This window comes from Scyliorhinus torazame, chromosome 23 (assembly GCF_047496885.1).
Source record: "Scyliorhinus torazame isolate Kashiwa2021f chromosome 23, sScyTor2.1, whole genome shotgun sequence".
Classification (NCBI taxonomy): domain Eukaryota; kingdom Metazoa; phylum Chordata; class Chondrichthyes; order Carcharhiniformes; family Scyliorhinidae; genus Scyliorhinus; species Scyliorhinus torazame.
The window spans coordinates 87,514,746-87,533,817 of record NC_092729.1 but is presented as its reverse complement, the minus strand read 5'-3'; the positions used below and the strand labels follow the sequence as shown (position 1 = coordinate 87,533,817).

Below are 19,072 nucleotides of genomic sequence, written 5' to 3'. Positions count from 1 at the left end.
TGTCCCCATCAAACACTCCCAGGACAGATACAGCACGGGGTTAGATACAGAGTAAAGCTCCCTCTACACTGTCCCCATCAAACACTCCCAGGACAGGTGGAGCACGCGGTTAGATACAGAGTAAAGCTCCCTCTACACTGTCCCCATCAAACACTCCCAGGACAGGTGCAGCACGCGGTTAGATACAGAGTAAAGCTCCCTCTACACTGTCCCCATCAAACACTCCCAGGACAGCTACAGCACGGGGTTAGATACAGAGTAAAGCTCCCTCTACACTGTCCCCATCAAACACTCCCAGGACAGGTACAGCACGGGGTTAGAGACAGAGTAAAGCTCCCTCTACACTGTCCCCATCAAACACTCCCAGGACAGGTACAGCACGGGGTTAGATACAGAGTAAAGCTCCCTCTACACTGTCTCCATCAAACACTCCCAGGACAGGTACAGCACGGGGTTAGATACAGAGTAAAGCTCCCTCTACACTGTCCCCATCAAACACTCCCAGGACAGGTACAGCACGGGGTTAGATACAGAGTAACTCTCCCTCTACACTGCCCCCATCAAACACTCCCAGGACAGGTACAGCACGGGGTTAGATACAGAGTAAAGCTCCCTCTGCACTGTCCCCATCAAACACTCCCAGGACAGGTACAGCACGGGGTTAGATACAGAGTAAAGCTCCCTCTCCACTGTCCCCATCAAACACTCCCAGGACAGGTACACCACGTTGTTAGATACAGAGTAAAGCTCACTCTACACTGTCCCCATCAAACACACCCAGGGCAGGTACAGCACGGGGTTAGAGACAGAGTAAAGCTCCCTCTACACTGTCCCCATCAAATACTCCCAGGACAGGTACAGCACGGGGTAAGATACAGAGTAAAGCTCCCTCTACACTGTCCCCATCAAACACTCTCAGGACAGGTACAGCACGGGGTAAGATACAGAGTAAAGGTCCCTCTACACTGTCCCGATCAAACACTCCCAGGACAGGTACAGCACGGGGTGAGATACAGAGTAAAGCTACCTCTACACTCTCCCCCATCACACACTCCCAGGACAGGTACAGCACGGGGTTAGATACAGAGTAAAGCTCCCTCTACACTGTCCCCATCAAACATTCCCAGGACAGGTACAGCACGGGGTTAGATACAGAGTAAAGCTCCCTCTACACTGTCCCCATCAAACACTCCCAGGACAGGTACAGCACGGGGTAAGATACAGAGTAAAGCTCCCTCTACACTGTCCCCATCAAACACTCCCAGGACAGGTACAGCACGGGGTTAGATACAGAGTAAAGCTACCTCTACACTGTCCCCATCAAACACTCCCAGGACAGGTACAGCACGGGGTTAGATACAGAGTAAAGCTTCCTCTACACTGTCCCCATCAAACACTCCCAGGACAGGTACAGCGCGGGGTTAGATACAGAGTAAAGCTCCCTCTACACAGACCCCATCAAACACTCCCAGAACAGGTACAGCGCGGGGTTAGATACAGAGTACAGCTCCCTCTACACTGTCCCCATCAAACACTCCCAGGACAGGTACAGCACGGGGTTAGATACAGAGTAAAGCTCCCTCCACACTGTCCCCATCAAACACTCCCAGGACAGGTACAGCACGGGGTTAGATACAGAGTAAAGCTCCCTCTACACTGTCCCCATCAAACACTCCCAAGACAGGTACAGCACGGGGTTAGATACAGAGTAAACCTCCCTCTACACTGTGCCCATCAAACACACCCAGGACAGGTACAGCACGGGGTTAGACACAGAGTAAAGCTCCCTCTACACTGTCCCCATTAAACACTCCCAGGACAGGTACAGCACGAAGTTAGATACAGAGTAAAGCTCCCTCTACACTGTCCCCATCAAACACTCCCAGGACAGGTACAGCACGGGGTTAGATACAGAGTAAAGCTACCACTAAACTGTCCCCATCAAACACTCCTAGGACAGGTACATCACGGGGTTAGAAACAGAGCAAATCTCCGTCTACACTGTCCCCATCAAAATCTCCCAGGACAGGTACAGCACGGGGTTAGATACAGAGTAAAGCTCCCTCTACACTGTCCCAATCAAACACTCCCAGTACAGGTACAGCACGGGATTAGATACAGAGTAAAGCTCCCTCTACACTGCCCCATCAAACACTGCCAGGGCAGGTACAGCACGGGGTTAGATACAGATTAAAGCTCCCTCTCCACTGTCCCCATCGAACACTCCCAGGACAGGTACACCACGGAGTTAGATACAGAGTAATGCTTCTTCTACACTGCCCCATCAAACACTCCAAGGACAGGTACAGCACGGGGTTAGATACAGAGTAAAGGTCCCTCTACATTGTACCCCGTCAAACAATCTCAGGACAGGTACAGCAAGGGGTTTGATACAGAGTAAAGCTCCCACTACAGTGTCCCCATCAAAGACTCCCAGGACAGGTACAGCACGGGGTTAGATACAGAGTAAAGCTCCCTCTCCACTGTCCCCATCAAACACTCCCAGGACAGATACAGCACGGCGTTAGATACAGCGTAAATCTCCCTCTACACTGTCCCCATCTAACACACCCAGGACAGGTACAGCACGGGGTTAGATACAGAGTAAAGCTCCCTCTACACTGTCCCCGTCAAACGCTCCCAGGACAGGTACAGCACGGGGTTAGGTACAGAGTAAAGCTCGCTCGACACTGTCCCCATTAGATACTCCCAGGACAGGTACAGGTTGGGATTAGATACAGAGTAAAGCTCCCTCTACACTGTCTCAATCACACACTCCCAGGACAGGTACAGCACGGGGTTAGATACAGAGTAAAGCTCCCTCTACACTGTCCCCATCAAACACCCCCAGGACAGGTACAGCACGGGGTTAGATACAGAGTAAAGCTCCCTCTACACTGTCTCAATCACACACTCCCAGGACAGGTACAGCACGGGGTTAGATACAGAGTAAAGCTCCCTCTACACTGTCCCCATCAAACACCCCCAGGACAGGTACAGCACGGGGTTAGATACAGAGTAAAGCTCCCTCTACACTGTCCCCATCAAACACCCCCAGGACAGGTACAGCACGGGGTTAGATACAGAGTAAAGCTCCCTCTACACTGTCCCCATCAAACACCCCCAGGACAGGTACAGCACGGGGTTAGATACAGAGTAAAGCTCCCTCTACACTGTCCCCATCAAACACCCCCAGGACAGGTACAGCACGGGGTTAGATACAGAGTAAAGCTCCCTCTACACTGTCCCCATCAAACATTCCCAGGACAGGTACAGCACAGGGTTAGATACAGAGTAAAGCTCCCTCTACACTGTCCCCATCAAACACCCCCAGGACAGGTACAGCACGGCGTTAGATACAGAGTAAAGCTCCCTCAACACTGTCCCTATCAAACACTCCCAGGACAGGGACAGCACGGGGTTAGATACAGAGTAAAGCTCCCTCTACACTGTCCCCATCAAACACTCCCAGGACAGGTACAGCACGGGGTTAGATACAGAGTAAAGCTCCCTCTACACTGTCCCCATCAAACACTCCCAGGACAGGTACAGCACGGGGTTCGATACAGAGTAAAGCTCCCTCTACACTGTCCCTATCAAACACTCCAAGGACAGGTACAGCACGGGGTTAGATACAGGGTAAGCTCCCTCTACACTGTCCCCATGAAACACTCCCAGGACAGGCACAGCACGGGGTTAGATACAGATTAAAGCTCCCTCTACACTGTCCCCATCAAACACTCCCAGGACAGGTACAGCACGGAGTTAGATACAGAGTAAAGCTCCCTCTACAATGTCCCAATCAAACACTCCCAGGACAGATACAGCACGGGGTTAGATACAGAGTAAAGCTCCCTCTACACTGTCCCCATCAAACACTCCCAGGACAGGTGGAGCACGCGGTTAGATACAGAGTAAAGCTCCCTCTACACTGTCCCCATCAAACACTCCCAGGACAGGTGCAGCACGCGGTTAGATACAGAGTAAAGCTCCCTCTACACTGTCCCCATCAAACACTCCCAGGACAGGTACAGCACGGGGTTAGATACAGAGTAAAGCTCCCTCTACACTGTCCCCATCAAACACTCCCAGGACAGGTACAGCACGGGGTTAGAGACAGAGTAAAGCTCCCTCTACACTGTCCCCATCAAACACTCCCAGGACAGGTACAGCACGGGGTTAGATACAGAGTAAAGCTCCCTCTACACTGTCTCCATCAAACACTCCCAGGACAGGTACAGCACGGGGTTAGATACAGAGTAAAGCTCCCTCTACACTGTCCCCATCAAACACTCCCAGGACAGGTACAGCACGGGGTTAGATACAGAGTAAATCTCCCTCTACACTGCCCCCATCAAACACTCCCAGGACAGGTACAGCACGGGGTTAGATACAGAGTAAAGCTCCCTCTACACTGTCCCCATCAAACACTCCCAGGACAGGTACAGCACGGGGTTAGATACAGAGTAAAGCTCCCTCTCCACTGTCCCCATCAAACACTCCCAGGACAGGTACACCACGTTGTTAGATACAGAGTAAAGCTCCCTCTACACTGTCCCCATCAAACACTCCCAGGACAGGTACAGCACGGGGTTAGATAGAGAGTAAAGCTCCCTCTACACAGACCCCATCAAACACTCCCAGAACAGGTACAGCGCGGGGTTAGATACAGAGTACAGCTCCCTCTACACTGTCCCCATCAAACACTCCCAGGACAGGTACAGCACGGGGTTAGATACAGAGTAAAGCTCCCTCCACACTGTCCCCATCAAACACTCCCAGGACAGGTACAGCACGGGGTTAGATACAGAGTAAAGCTCCCTCTACACTGTCCCCATCAAACACTCCCAAGACAGGTACAGCACGGGGTTAGATACAGAGTAAACCTCCCTCTACACTGTGCCCATCAAACACACCCAGGACAGGTACAGCACGGGGTTAGATACAGAGTAAACCTCCCTCTACACTGTCCCCATCAAACACTCCCAGGACAGGGACAGCACATGGATTGACACAGAATAAACTCCCTCTACACTGTCCCCATGAAACATTCCCAGGACAGGTATAGCACGGGGTTAGATACAGAGTAAAGCTCCCTCTACACTGTCCCCATCAAACACTCCCAGGGCAGGTACAGCACGGGGTTAGATACAGAGTAAAGCTCCCTCTACACTGTCCCCGTCAAACGCTCCCAGGACAGGTACAGCACGGGGTTAGGTACAGAGTAAAGCTCGCTCGACACTGTCCCCATTAGATACTCCCAGGACAGGTACAGGTTGGGATTAGATACAGAGTAAAGCTCCCTCTACACTGTCTCAATCACACACTCCCAGGACAGGTACAGCACGGGGTTAGATACAGAGTAAAGCTCCCTCTACACTGTCCCCATCAAACACCCCCAGGACAGGTACAGCACGGCGTTAGATACAGAGTAAAGCTCCCTCTACACTGTCCCCATCAAACATTCCCAGGACAGGTACACCACGGGATTAGATACAGAGTAAAGCTCCCTCTACATAGTCCCCATCAAACACTCCCAGGACAGGTACAGCACGGGGTTAGATACAGAGTGAAGCTCCCTCTACACTGTCCCCATCAAACACTCCCAGGACAGGTACAGCACGGGGTTAGATACAGAGTAAAGCTCCCTCTACACTGTCACCGTCAAACACTCCCAGGACAGGTACAGCACAGGGTTAGATACAGAGTGAAGCTCCCTCTACACTGTCCCCATCAAACACTCCCAGGACAGGTACAGCACGGGGTTAGATACAGAGTAAAGCTCCCTCTACATCGTCCCCATCAAACACTCCCAGGACAGGTACAGCATGGGGTTAGATAGAGAGTAAAGCTCCCTCTACAATGTCCCCATCAAATACTCCCAGGACAGGTACAGCGCGGCGTTAGATACAGCGTAAATCTCCCTCTACACTGTCCCCATCTAACACTCCCAGGACAGGTACAGCACGGGTTAAGATACAGAGTAAAGCTCCCTCTACACTGTCCCCATCGAACGCTCCCAGGACAGGTACAGCACGGGGTTAGGTACAGAGTAAAGCTCGCTCGACACTGTCCCCATTAGATACTCCCAGGACAGGTACAGTTTGGGATTAGATACAGAGTAAAGCTCCCTCTACACTGTCTCAATCAAACACTCCCAGGACAGGTACAGCACGGGGTTAGATACAGAGAAAAGCTCACTCTACACTGTCCCCATCAAACACTCCCAGGACAGGTCCAGGACGGGGTTAGAGACAGAGTAAAGCTCCCTCTACACTGTCCCCATCAAACACTCCCAGCACAGTCACAGCACGGTGTTAGATACTGAGTAAAGCTCCCTCTACACTGTCCCCATCAAACACCCCCAGGACAGGTACAGCACGGCGTTAGATACAGAGTAAAGCTCCCTCTACACTGTCCCCATCAAACATTCCCAGGACAGGTGCAGCACAGGGTTAGATACAGAGTAAAGCTCCCTCTACACTGTCCCCATCAAATACCCCCAGGACAGGTACAGCACGGGGTTAGACACAGAGTAAAGCTCCCTCGACACTGTCCCCATCAAACACTCCCAGGACAGGTACAGCACGGGGCTAGATACAGGGTAAGCTCCCTCTACACTGTCCCCATGAAACACTCCCAGGACAGGCACAGCACAGGGTTAGATACAGATTAAAGCTCCCTCTACACTGTCCCCATCAAACACTCCCAGGACAGGTACAGCACGGAGTTAGATACAGAGTAAAGCTCCCTCTACAATGTCCCAATCAAACACTCCCAGGACAGATACAGCACGGGGTTAGATACAGAGTAAAGCTCCCTCTACACTGTCCCCATCAAACACTCCCAGGACAGGTGGAGCACGCGGTTAGATACAGAGTAAAGCTGCCTCTACACTGTCCCCATCAAACACTCCCAGGACAGGTGCAGCACGCGGTTAGATACAGAGTAAAGCTCCCTCTACACTGTCCCCATCAAACACTCCCAGGACAGGTACAGCACGGGGTTAGATACAGAGTAAAGCTCCCTCTACACTGTCCCCATCAAACACTCCCAGGACAGGTACAGCACGGGGTTAGAGACAGAGTAAAGCTCCCTCTACACTGTCCCCATCAAACACTCCCAGGACAGGTACAGCACGGGGTTAGATACAGAGTAAAGCTCCCTCTACACTGTCTCCATCAAACACTCCCAGGACAGGTACAGCACGGGGTTAGATACAGAGTAAAGCTCCCTCTACACTGTCCCCATCAAACACTCCCAGGACAGGTACAGCACGGGGTTAGATACAGAGTAAATCTCCCTCTACACTGCCCCCATCAAACACTCCCAGGACAGGTACAGCACGGGGTTAGAGACAGAGTAAAGCTCCCTCTACACTTTCCCCATCAAATACTCCCAGGACAGGTACAGCACGGGGTAAGATACAGAGTAAAGCTCCCTCTACACTGTCCCCATCAAACACTCTCAGGACAGGTACAGCACGGGGTTAGATACAGAGTAAAGGTCCCTCTACACTGTCCCGATCAAACACTCCCAGGACAGGTACAGCACGGGGTGAGATACAGAGTAAAGCTACCTCTACACTCTCCCCCATCACACACTCCCAGGACAGGTACAGCACGGGGTTAGATACAGAGTAAAGCTCCCTCTACACTGTCCCCATCAAACACTCCCAGGACAGGTACAGCACGGGGTTAGATACAGAGTAAAGCTCCCTCTACACTGTCCCCATCAAACACTCCCAGGACAGGTACAGCACGGGGTAAGATACAGAGTAAAGCTCCCTCTACACTGTCCCCATCAAACACTCCCAGGACAGGTACAGCACGGGGTTAGATAGAGAGTAAAGCTCCCTCTACACAGACCCCATCAAACACTCCCAGAACAGGTACAGCGCGGGGTTAGATACAGAGTACAGCTCCCTCTACACTGTCCCCATCAAACACTCCCAGGACAGGTACAGCACGGGGTTAGATACAGAGTAAAGCTCCCTCCACACTGTCCCCATCAAACACTCCCAGGACAGGTACAGCACAGGGTTAGATACAGAGTAAAGCTCCCTCTACACTGTCCCCATCAAACACTCCCAAGACAGGTACAGCACGGGGTTAGATACAGAGTAAACCTCCCTCTACACTGTGCCCATCAAACACACCCAGGACAGGTACAGCACGGGGTTAGATACAGAGTAAACCTCCCTCTACACTGTCCCCATCAAACACTCCCAGGACAGGGACAGCACATGGATTGACACAGAATAAACTCCCTCTACACTGTCCCCATGAAACATTCCCAGGACAGGTATAGCACGGGGTTAGATACAGAGTAAAGCTCCCTCTACACTGTCCCCATCAAACACTCCCAGGACAGGGACAGCACATGGATTGACACAGAATAAACTCCCTCTACACTGTCCCCATGAAACATTCCCAGGACAGGTATAGCACGAGGTTAGATACAGAGTAAAGCTCCCTCTACACTGTCACCATCAAACACTCCCAGGACAGGTACAGCACGGGGTTAGATACAGAGTAACGCTCTCTCTACACTGTCCCCATCAAACACTCCCAGGACAGGTACAGCACGGGGTTAGATACAGAGTAAAGCTCCCTCTACACTGTCCCCATCAAACACTCCCAGGACAGGTACAGCACGGGGATAGATACAGAGTAAAGCTCCCTCTACACTGTCCCCATCAAACACTCCCAGGACAGGTACAGCACGGGGTTAGATACAGAGTAAAGCTCCCTCTACACAGTTCCCATCAAACACTCCCAGGACAGGTACAGCACGGGGATAGATACAGAGTACAGCTCGCTCTACACTGCCCCCATCAAACACTCCCAGGACAGGTACAGCACGGGGCTAGATACAGAGTAAGGTTCCTTCTACACTGTCCCCATCAAACACTCCCAGGACAGGTACAGCAAGGGATTAGATACAGAGTAAAGCTCCCTCTACACTGTCCCCATCAAACACTCCCAGGACAGGTACAGCACAAAGTTAGATACAGAGTAAAGCTCCCTCTACACTATCCCCATCAAACACTCCCAGGACAGGTACAGCACGGGGTTAGATACAGAGTAAAGCTACCACTAAACTGTCCCCATCAAACACTCCTAGGACAGGTACATCACGGGGTTAGAAACAGAGCAAATCTCCGTCTACACTGTCCCCATAAAAATCTCCCAGGACAGGTACAGCACGGGGTTAGATACAGATGAAAGCTCCCTCTACACTGTCCCAATCAAACACTCCCAGTACAGGTACAGCACGGGATTAGATACAGAGTAAAGCTCCCTCTACACTGCCCCATCAAACACTGCCAGGGCAGGTACAGCACGGGGTTAGATACAGAGTAAAGCTCCCTCTCCACTGTCCCCATCGAACACTCCCAGGACAGGTACACCACGGAGTTAGATACAGAGTAATGCTTCTTCTACACTGCCCCATCAAACACTCCAAGGACAGGTACAGCACGGGGTTAGATACAGAGCAAAGCTCCGTCTACACTGTCCCCATCAAAATCTCCCAGTAAAGGTACAGCACGGGGTAAGATACAGAGTAAAGCTCCCTCTACACTGTCCCAATCAAACACTCCCAGGACAGGTACAGCACGGGTTTAGATAGAGAGTAAAGCTCGCTCGACACTGTCCCCACCAGACACTCCCAGGACAGGTACAGCTTGGGATTAGATACAGAGTAAAGCTCCCTCTACACTGTCCCAATCAAACACTCCCAGCACAGGTACAGCACGGGGTTAGATGCAGAGTAAAGCACCGTTTACACTCTCCCCATCAAACACTCCCAGGACAGGTACAGCACGGGGTTAGATACAGAGTAAAGCTCCCTCTACACTGTCATCATCAAACACTCCCAGGAGAGTTACAGCACAGGATTAGATACAGAGTAATGCTCCCTCTACATTGTCCCCATCAAACACTCCCAGGACAGGTACAGCACGGGGTTAGATACAGAGTAAAGTTCCCTCTACACTGTCCCCATCAAACACTCCCAGGACAGGTACAGCACGGGGTTAGATACAGAGTAAAGCTCCCTCTACACTGTCCCCATCAAACACTCCCAGGACAGGTACAGCACGGGGTTAGATACAGAGTAAAGCTCCCTCTACACTGTCCCAATCAAACACTCCCAGTGCAGGTACAGCACGGGATTAGATACAGAGTAAAGCTCCCTCTACACTGCCCCATCAAACACTCCCAGGACAGGTACAGCACGGGGTTAGATACAGAGTAAAGCTTCCTCTCCACTGTCCCCATCGAACACTCCCAGGACAGGTACACCACGGGATTAGATACAGAGTAAAGCTCCCTCTACACTGCCCCATCAAACACTCCCAGGACAGGTACAGCACGGGGTTAGATACAGAGTAAAGGTCCCTCTACATTGTACCCCGTCAAACAATCTCAGGACAGGTACAGCAAGGGGTTTGATACAGAGTAAAGCTCCCACTACAGTGTCCCCATCAAAGACTCCCAGGACAGGTACAGCACGGGGTTAGATACAGAGTAAAGCTCCCTCTCCACTGTCCCCATCAAACACTCCCAGGACAGATACAGCACGGCGTTAGATACAGCGTAAATCTCCCTCTACACTGTCCTCATCTAACACACCCAGGACAGGTACAGCACGGGGTTAGATACAGAGTAAAGCTCCCTCTACACTGTCCCGATCAAACACTCCCAGGACAGGTACAGCACGGGGTGAGATACAGAGTAAAGCTACCTCTACACTCTCCCCCATCACACACTCCCAGGACAGGTACAGCACGGGGTTAGATACAGAGTAAAGCTCCCTCTACACTGTCCCCATCAAACACTCCCAGGACAGGTACAGCACGGGGTTAGATACAGAGTAAAGCTCCCTCTACACTGTCCCCATCAAACACTCCCAGGACAGGTACAGCACGGGGTAAGATACAGAGTAAAGCTCCCTCTACACTGTCCCCATCAAACACTCCCAGGACAGGTACAGCACGGGGTTAGATAGAGAGTAAAGCTCCCTCTACACAGACCCCATCAAACACTCCCAGAACAGGTACAGCGCGGGGTTAGATACAGAGTACAGCTCCCTCTACACTGTCCCCATCAAACACTCCCAGGACAGGTACAGCACGGGGTTAGATACAGAGTAAAGCTCCCTCCACACTGTCCCCATCAAACACTCCCAGGACAGGTACAGCACAGGGTTAGATACAGAGTAAAGCTCCCTCTACACTGTCCCCATCAAACACTCCCAAGACAGGTACAGCACGGGGTTAGATACAGAGTAAACCTCCCTCTACACTGTGCCCATCAAACACACCCAGGACAGGTACAGCACGGGGTTAGATACAGAGTAAACCTCCCTCTACACTGTCCCCATCAAACACTCCCAGGACAGGGACAGCACGGGGTTAGATACAGAGTAAAGCTCCCTCTACACTGTCCCCATCAAACACTCCCAGGACAGGTACAGCACGGGGTAAGATACAGAGTAAAGCTCCCTCTACACTGTCCCCATCAAACACTCCCAGGACAGGTACAGCACGGGGTTAGATAGAGAGTAAAGCTCCCTCTACACAGACCCCATCAAACACTCCCAGAACAGGTACAGCGCGGGGTTAGATACAGAGTACAGCTCCCTCTACACTGTCCCCATCAAACACTCCCAGGACAGGTACAGCACGGGGTTAGATACAGAGTAAAGCTCCCTCCACACTGTCCCCATCAAACACTCCCAGGACAGGTACAGCACAGGGTTAGATACAGAGTAAAGCTCCCTCTACACTGTCCCCATCAAACACTCCCAAGACAGGTACAGCACGGGGTTAGATACAGAGTAAACCTCCCTCTACACTGTGCCCATCAAACACACCCAGGACAGGTACAGCACGGGGTTAGATACAGAGTAAACCTCCCTCTACACTGTCCCCATCAAACACTCCCAGGACAGGGACAGCACATGGATTGACACAGAATAAACTCCCTCTACACTGTCCCCATGAAACATTCCCAGGACAGGTATAGCACGGGGTTAGATACAGAGTAAAGCTCCCTCTACACTGTCACCATCAAACACTCCCTGGACAGGTACAGCACGGGGTTAGATACAGAGTAAAGCTCCCTCTACACAGTTCCCATCAAACACTCCCAGGACAGGTACAGCACGTGGTTAGATACAGAGTAAAGCTCCCTCTACACTGTCCACATCCAACACTCCCAGGACAGGTACAGCACGGGGCTAGATACAGAGTAAGGTTCCTTCTACACTGTCCCCATCAAACACTCCCAGGACAGGTACAGCAAGGGATTAGATACAGAGTAAAGCTCCCTCTACACTGTCCCCATCAAACACTCCCAGGACAGGTACAGCACAAAGTTAGATACAGAGTAAAGCTCCCTCTACACTATCCCCATCAAACACTCCCAGGACAGGTACAGCACGGGGTTAGATACAGAGTAAAGCTACCACTAAACTGTCCCCATCAAACACTCCTAGGACAGGTACATCACGGGGTTAGAAACAGAGCAAATCTCCGTCTACACTGTCCCCATAAAAATCTCCCAGGACAGGTACAGCACGGGGTTAGATACAGATGAAAGCTCCCTCTACACTGTCCCAATCAAACACTCCCAGTACAGGTACAGCACGGGATTAGATACAGAGTAAAGCTCCCTCTACACTGCCCCATCAAACACTGCCAGGGCAGGTACAGCACGGGGTTAGATACAGAGTAAAGCTCCCTCTCCACTGTCCCCATCGAACACTCCCAGGACAGGTACACCACGGAGTTAGATACAGAGTAATGCTTCTTCTACACTGCCCCATCAAACACTCCAAGGACAGGTACAGCACGGGGTTAGATACAGAGCAAAGCTCCGTCTACACTGTCCCCATCAAAATCTCCCAGTAAAGGTACAGCACGGGGTAAGATACAGAGTAAAGCTCCCTCTACACTGTCCCAATCAAACACTCCCAGGACAGGTACAGCACGGGTTTAGATAGAGAGTAAAGCTCGCTCGACACTGTCCCCACCAGACACTCCCAGGACAGGTACAGCTTGGGATTAGATACAGAGTAAAGCTCCCTCTACACTGTCCCAATCAAACACTCCCAGCACAGGTACAGCACGGGGTTAGATGCAGAGTAAAGCACCGTTTACACTCTCCCCATCAAACACTCCCAGGACAGGTACAGCACGGGGTTAGATACAGAGTAAAGCTCCCTCTACACTGTCATCATCAAACACTCCCAGGAGAGTTACAGCACAGGATTAGATACAGAGTAATGCTCCCTCTACATTGTCCCCATCAAACACTCCCAGGACAGGTACAGCACGGGGTTAGATACAGAGTAAAGTTCCCTCTACACTGTCCCCATCAAACACTCCCAGGACAGGTACAGCACGGGGTTAGATACAGAGTAAAGCTCCCTCTACACTGTCCCCATCAAACACTCCCAGGACAGGTACAGCACGGGGTTAGATACAGAGTAAAGCTCCCTCTACACTGTCCCAATCAAACACTCCCAGTGCAGGTACAGCACGGGATTAGATACAGAGTAAAGCTCCCTCTACACTGCCCCATCAAACACTCCCAGGACAGGTACAGCACGGGGTTAGATACAGAGTAAAGCTTCCTCTCCACTGTCCCCATCGAACACTCCCAGGACAGGTACACCACGGGATTAGATACAGAGTAAAGCTCCCTCTACACTGCCCCATCAAACACTCCCAGGACAGGTACAGCACGGGGTTAGATACAGAGTAAAGGTCCCTCTACATTGTACCCCGTCAAACAATCTCAGGACAGGTACAGCAAGGGGTTTGATACAGAGTAAAGCTCCCACTACAGTGTCCCCATCAAAGACTCCCAGGACAGGTACAGCACGGGGTTAGATACAGAGTAAAGCTCCCTCTCCACTGTCCCCATCAAACACTCCCAGGACAGATACAGCACGGCGTTAGATACAGCGTAAATCTCCCTCTACACTGTCCTCATCTAACACACCCAGGACAGGTACAGCACGGGGTTAGATACAGAGTAAAGCTCCCTCTACACTGTCCCCATCAAACACTCCCAGGACAGGTACAGCACGGGGTTAGACACAGAGTAAAGCTCCCTCTACACTGTCCTAATCAAACACTCCCAGGACAGGTACAGCACGGGGTTAGATACAGAGTAAAGCTCCCTCTACACTGTCCCCATCAAACACTCCCAGGACAGGTACAGCACGGGGTTAGATACAGTGTAAAGCTCCCTCTACACTCTCCCCATCAAACACTCCCAGGACAGGTACAGCACGGGGTTAGATACAGAGTAAAGCTCCCTCTACACTGTCCCCATCAAACACTCCCAGGACAGGTACAGCAAGGGGCTAGATACAGAGTAAAGCTCCCTCTACACTTTCCCCATCAAACACTCCCAGGACAGGTACAGCACGGGGTTAGATACAGAGTAAAGCTCCCTCTACACTGTCCCCATCAAACACTCCCAGGACAGGTACAGCACGGGGTTAGACACAGAGTAAAGCTCCCTCTACACTGTCCTAATCAAACACTCCCAGGACAGGTACAGCACGGGGTTAGATACAGAGTAAAGCTCCCTCTACACTGTCCCCACCAAACACTCCCAGGACAGGTACAGCACAGGGTTAGATACAGAGTAAAGTTCCCTCTACACTGTCTCCATCAAACACTCCCAGGACAGGTACAGCACGGGGTTAGATACAGAGTAAAGCTACCTCTACACTGTCCCCAACAAACACTCCCAGGACAGGTACAGCACGGGGTGAGGTACAGAGTAAAGTTCCCTCTAGATTGACAGCAACACGTGTGGGCTGACAGTACAGCCACAGGCTGCGAGGTGGGTCCAGGGTTTATTTTGAGTGTCAGATTCTCGCTAAAATTGCAATTCAATCTCGGTTTAGCAGGGGCAGCGAGTGGGAGGGGTGGGAAGGGCAGGGGTGATCAGCGAACACAGCCGGGGCCTAGGCCTGAGGCCTGCCTGCCCCTTGCCGCCTCTCTCCCGCCTCCGGACAGCCGTGTCGTTGAGCCCGGCACTTGGGGGCGATGCGGGGCACTCCCTCCCTTCTGTGCCCAGGGGTGTGAGCGCTCTGCCCCGTCAGGCTTCGGCCTACACAGTACAGACTTGAATGGGCGCCCGCCCTCTAAGCAGCTGTCAAGGCTTTACAATCCACACATATCTGAGACTTAGTGTTCATTAGCACGGTCTGCTCAGATCAGATCCCAGATTCGCACGCAAAACAGTTCCACTATCCCTGTCTCCCTGGGGATGGGGGGGTGGGGGGCGGGGCGGGGGGAGTGTGCGCCTGGATTATGGAGCTCAAATCCTGGAGTATAGACATCTACCTCCGACAGTGCGGCGCTCCCTCAGTACTGGCACCGGGGGGAGTGTCGGCCTAGATTATGAAGCTCAAATCCTAGAGTATAGTCATCTCCCTCCGACAGTGCAGCGCTCCCTCAGTACTGGCACCGGGGGGAGTGTCGGCCTGGATTATAGCGCTCAAATCCTAGAGTATATACATCTCCCTCCGACAGTGCAGCGCTCCCTCAGTACTGGCACCGGGGGGAGTGTGGGCCTGGATTATAGCACTCAAATCCTAGAGTATAGACATCTCCCTCTGACAGTGCAGCGCTCCCTCAGTACTGGCACCGGGGGGAGTGTCGGCCTGGATTATAGCGCTCAAATCCTAGAGTATAGAGATGTACCTCCGACAGTGCAGCGCTCCCTCAGTACTGGCACCGGGGGGAGTGTGGGCCTGGATTATAGCGCTCAAATCCTAGAGTATAGACATCTACCTCCGACAGTGCAGCGCTCCCTCAGTACTGGCACCGGGGGGAGTGTGGGCCTGGATTATAGCGCTCAAATCCTAGAGTATAGACATCTACCTCCGACAGTGCAGCGCTCCCTCAATACTGGCACCGGGGGGGAGTGTGGGCCTGGATTATAGCGCTCTAATCCTAGAGTATATACATCTACCCCCGACAGTGCAGCGCTCCCTCAGTACTGGCACCGGGGGGAGTGTGGGCCTGGATTATAGCGCTCAAATCCTCGAGTATAGACATCTACCTCCGACAGTGCAGCGCTCCCTCAGTACTGGCTCCGGGGGGAGTGTCGGCCTGGATTATGGAGCTCAAATCCTAGAGTATATACATCTACCCCCGACAGTGCAGCGCTCCCTCAGTACTGGCACCGGGGGGAGTGTGGGCCTGGATTATGGAGCTCAAATCCTAGAGTATAGACATCTCCCTCCGACAGTGCGGCGCTCCCTCAGTACTGGCACCGGGGGAGTGCCGGCCTGGATTATGGAGCTCAAATCCTAGAGTATAGACATCTCCCTCCGACAGTGCGGCGCTCCCTCAGTACTGGCACCGGGGGGAGTGTGGGCCTGGATTATGGAGCTCAAATCCTAGAGTTTCGACATCTCCCTCCGACAGTGCAGCGCTCCCTCAGTACTGGCACCGGGGGGAGTGTCGGCCTGGAATATGGAGCTCAAATCCTAGAGTATAGACATCTACCTCCGACAGTGCGGCGCTCCCTCAGTACTGGCACCGGGCGGAGTGTGGGCCTGGATTATGGAGCTCAAATCCTAGAGTATATACATCTCCCTCCGACAGTGCAGCGCTCCCTCAGTACTGGCACCGGGGGAGGGGAGCCGGATTGTCAGCAGAGAATGACTGAGAGGCAGAGAGAGAGAGACAGAGAAAGAGAGAGAGACAGAGAAAGAGAGAGAGACAGAGAGAGAGAAGGACAGAAACAGAGAGACAGAGAGAGAGAGAAAGAGAGAGAGGCAGAGAGAGAGAGAGACAGAGAGAGAGAGAGAGAGACAGAGAGAGAGACAGAGAGAGAGAAACAGAGAGACAGAGAGAGAGAGAGACAGAGAGACAGAGAGAGAGACAGAGAGAGAGAAACAGAGAGACAGAGAGAGAGAGAGAGAGACAGAGAGCGAGAGAGAGACAGAGAGACAGAGACGGAGAGAGAGACAGAGAGACAGAGACGGAGAGAGAGGATTTATTGTCCATTCTGCTCTGTCTCTGGGTTTGGGGCTGGAGGGTGGGGGTTGGAGTCCGATGGACCTTGTTCCTGTTCAGCCCCTCCCCTCTCCACTCCACTCCTACCCTCCCTCACCCTCCCCACCCACCCACTTCCCCTCCCTCCCCCTCCCTCCCCCTCCCCCTCCCTCACCCGCTTCCCCTCCCTCCCCCTCCCCTCCCTCCCTCAACCCGCCCCCTCCCCCCTCGCCCGCTTCCCCTCCCTTCCCCCTCCCCCTCCCCCTCCCTCCCCCTCCTCAACCCCCTCCCCTTCTCCCTCCCTCACCCGCCCCCTCCCTCCCTCCCCGTCCCTCCCCCTCCCTCCCTAACCCGCCCCCTCCCATCCCCCTCCCTCCCCCTCCCCCTCCCTCACCCGCTTCCCCTCCCTCCCCCTCCCTCCCTCAACCCCTCCCCTTCTCCGTCCCTCACCCGCTTCCCCTCCCTCCTTCCCCCTCCCCCTCCCCCTCCCTCCCTCAACCCCCTCCCCTTCTCCCTCCCTCACCCGCCCCCTCCCTCCCTCCCCCTCCCCCTCCCTCACCCGCTTCCCCTCCCTCCCCCTCCCTCCCTCAACCCCCTCCCCTTCTCCCTCCCTCACCTGCCCCCTCCCTCCCTCCCCCTCCCCCTCCCTCACCCGCTTCCCCCCCCCCCCCCCCCTCACCTCCGGGCAGCTCCACGGGGCCGCAGCTCTCTCTGCCGGGCTCGACGTCCAGGGTCTCGATGGTCCTCAGGCAGTGCCTCCACACCCCGAAGTAGGCCGCCAGGCAGGTGGCGTTGCTGGGTCGGCCCGGCCGTTCAGCTCGGCCCAGAAGTCGGTGCCCACGGCCAGCACCATCAGCGTCAGGCCCACCAGGGCCACGAAGAAGGTCAGCTTGATGCTGCCCTCTTTGCTGTCGGACATGGCCCCCGACTGGCGCCCGGCCCTCGCCCCCGGGGGCGTCCGTCCTCCTCCCGGGCGAAGAAGTTGGACCACATCCCGGCTTGTCCCCGGCCCCGCTCCGTGGCTCCCCCCGTTACCGACCTCCCCCCCCTCCCCCCCCCCCCTCCCCCCCCCACCCACCACACACACACACACACACACAAACTCGTCAACCAAAACCCGTTCGCTAGGCCTTATCCAGGCCTCTGGGCCTAGTCGACTCTGGTCTCCCACACACACACACACACACACACTCTCGTCAACCAAACCCGTTCGCTGGGCCTTATCCAGGCCTCTGGGCCTAGTCGACTCTGGTCTCCCCACACACACACACACACACACAAACTCGTCAACCAAAACCCGTTCGCTGGGCCTTATCCAGGCCTCTGGCCTAGTCAACTCTGCCGTCCCCCCCCGCCTCCCCCCTCCCCCTCCCACACACACACACACACACACACACTCGTCAACCAGACCCGGCACCCTTAGCCTTCCCCTGGCCTCTCGGCCTAGTCAGCTCTGGTCTCCCCACACACACACGCACACTCTCGTCAACCAAAACCCGTTCGCTGGGCCTTATCCAGGCCTCTGGGCCTAGTCGACTCTGGCCCCCACACACGCGCACACACACACGCTCTCGTCAAGCAAAACCCGTTCGCTGGGCCTCGCTCAGGCCTCTCGGCCTAGTCGACTCAGACGGACCAGCCTCGCCCCCCTTCCCCGCTAATTCCCCCACCTATCCCTCGGAGATCTGCCCCTGCCTCACCGTTTCCCCCCCCTCCCGCGACACCCCCCCTCTCTCCAAGGAACACGCCCCCTCCCCACCGCCCCCCCACTCCGAGACCGCTCCGATCGTCAGACGGGACAGAGATCCCTTGCGACACTCCCTGTGTGAAAGCAGGGAGCCGTGCAGAGTGGAGCAGGCACGCCTGAAGCCTCCAGCACCTGTTGCTGCCTCAAAGCACACTGCAGGTCCTATTTAAAGATCGCCTTAAAGAAGAGGCTATTCGGAGTAAGGGGGAGGGGTGACAGTGGGGGAGGGGTGGGGAAGCGGGTTGGGGAGGGGGTGGGGGTGGGGAGGGAGATCAGTCGGAGGCATT

General features: G+C 53.9%; 1 protein-coding gene across 1 annotated transcript in view; it reads right to left on the bottom strand.

Annotated features, from left to right (window-relative positions):
- LOC140399658 (voltage-dependent calcium channel gamma-6 subunit-like) overlaps positions 1 to 18,076 on the bottom strand; it is an 86,285-nt gene extending 68,209 nt beyond the window's left edge. The window contains 2 exon segments of the mRNA XM_072489203.1: positions 17,718 to 17,835; positions 17,838 to 18,076. Coding sequence (XP_072345304.1) covers positions 17,718 to 17,835; positions 17,838 to 17,957 — 238 coding nt within the window. The 5' untranslated portion in view covers positions 17,958 to 18,076.
- Positions 18,077 to 19,072: the final 996 nt, after the last annotated feature.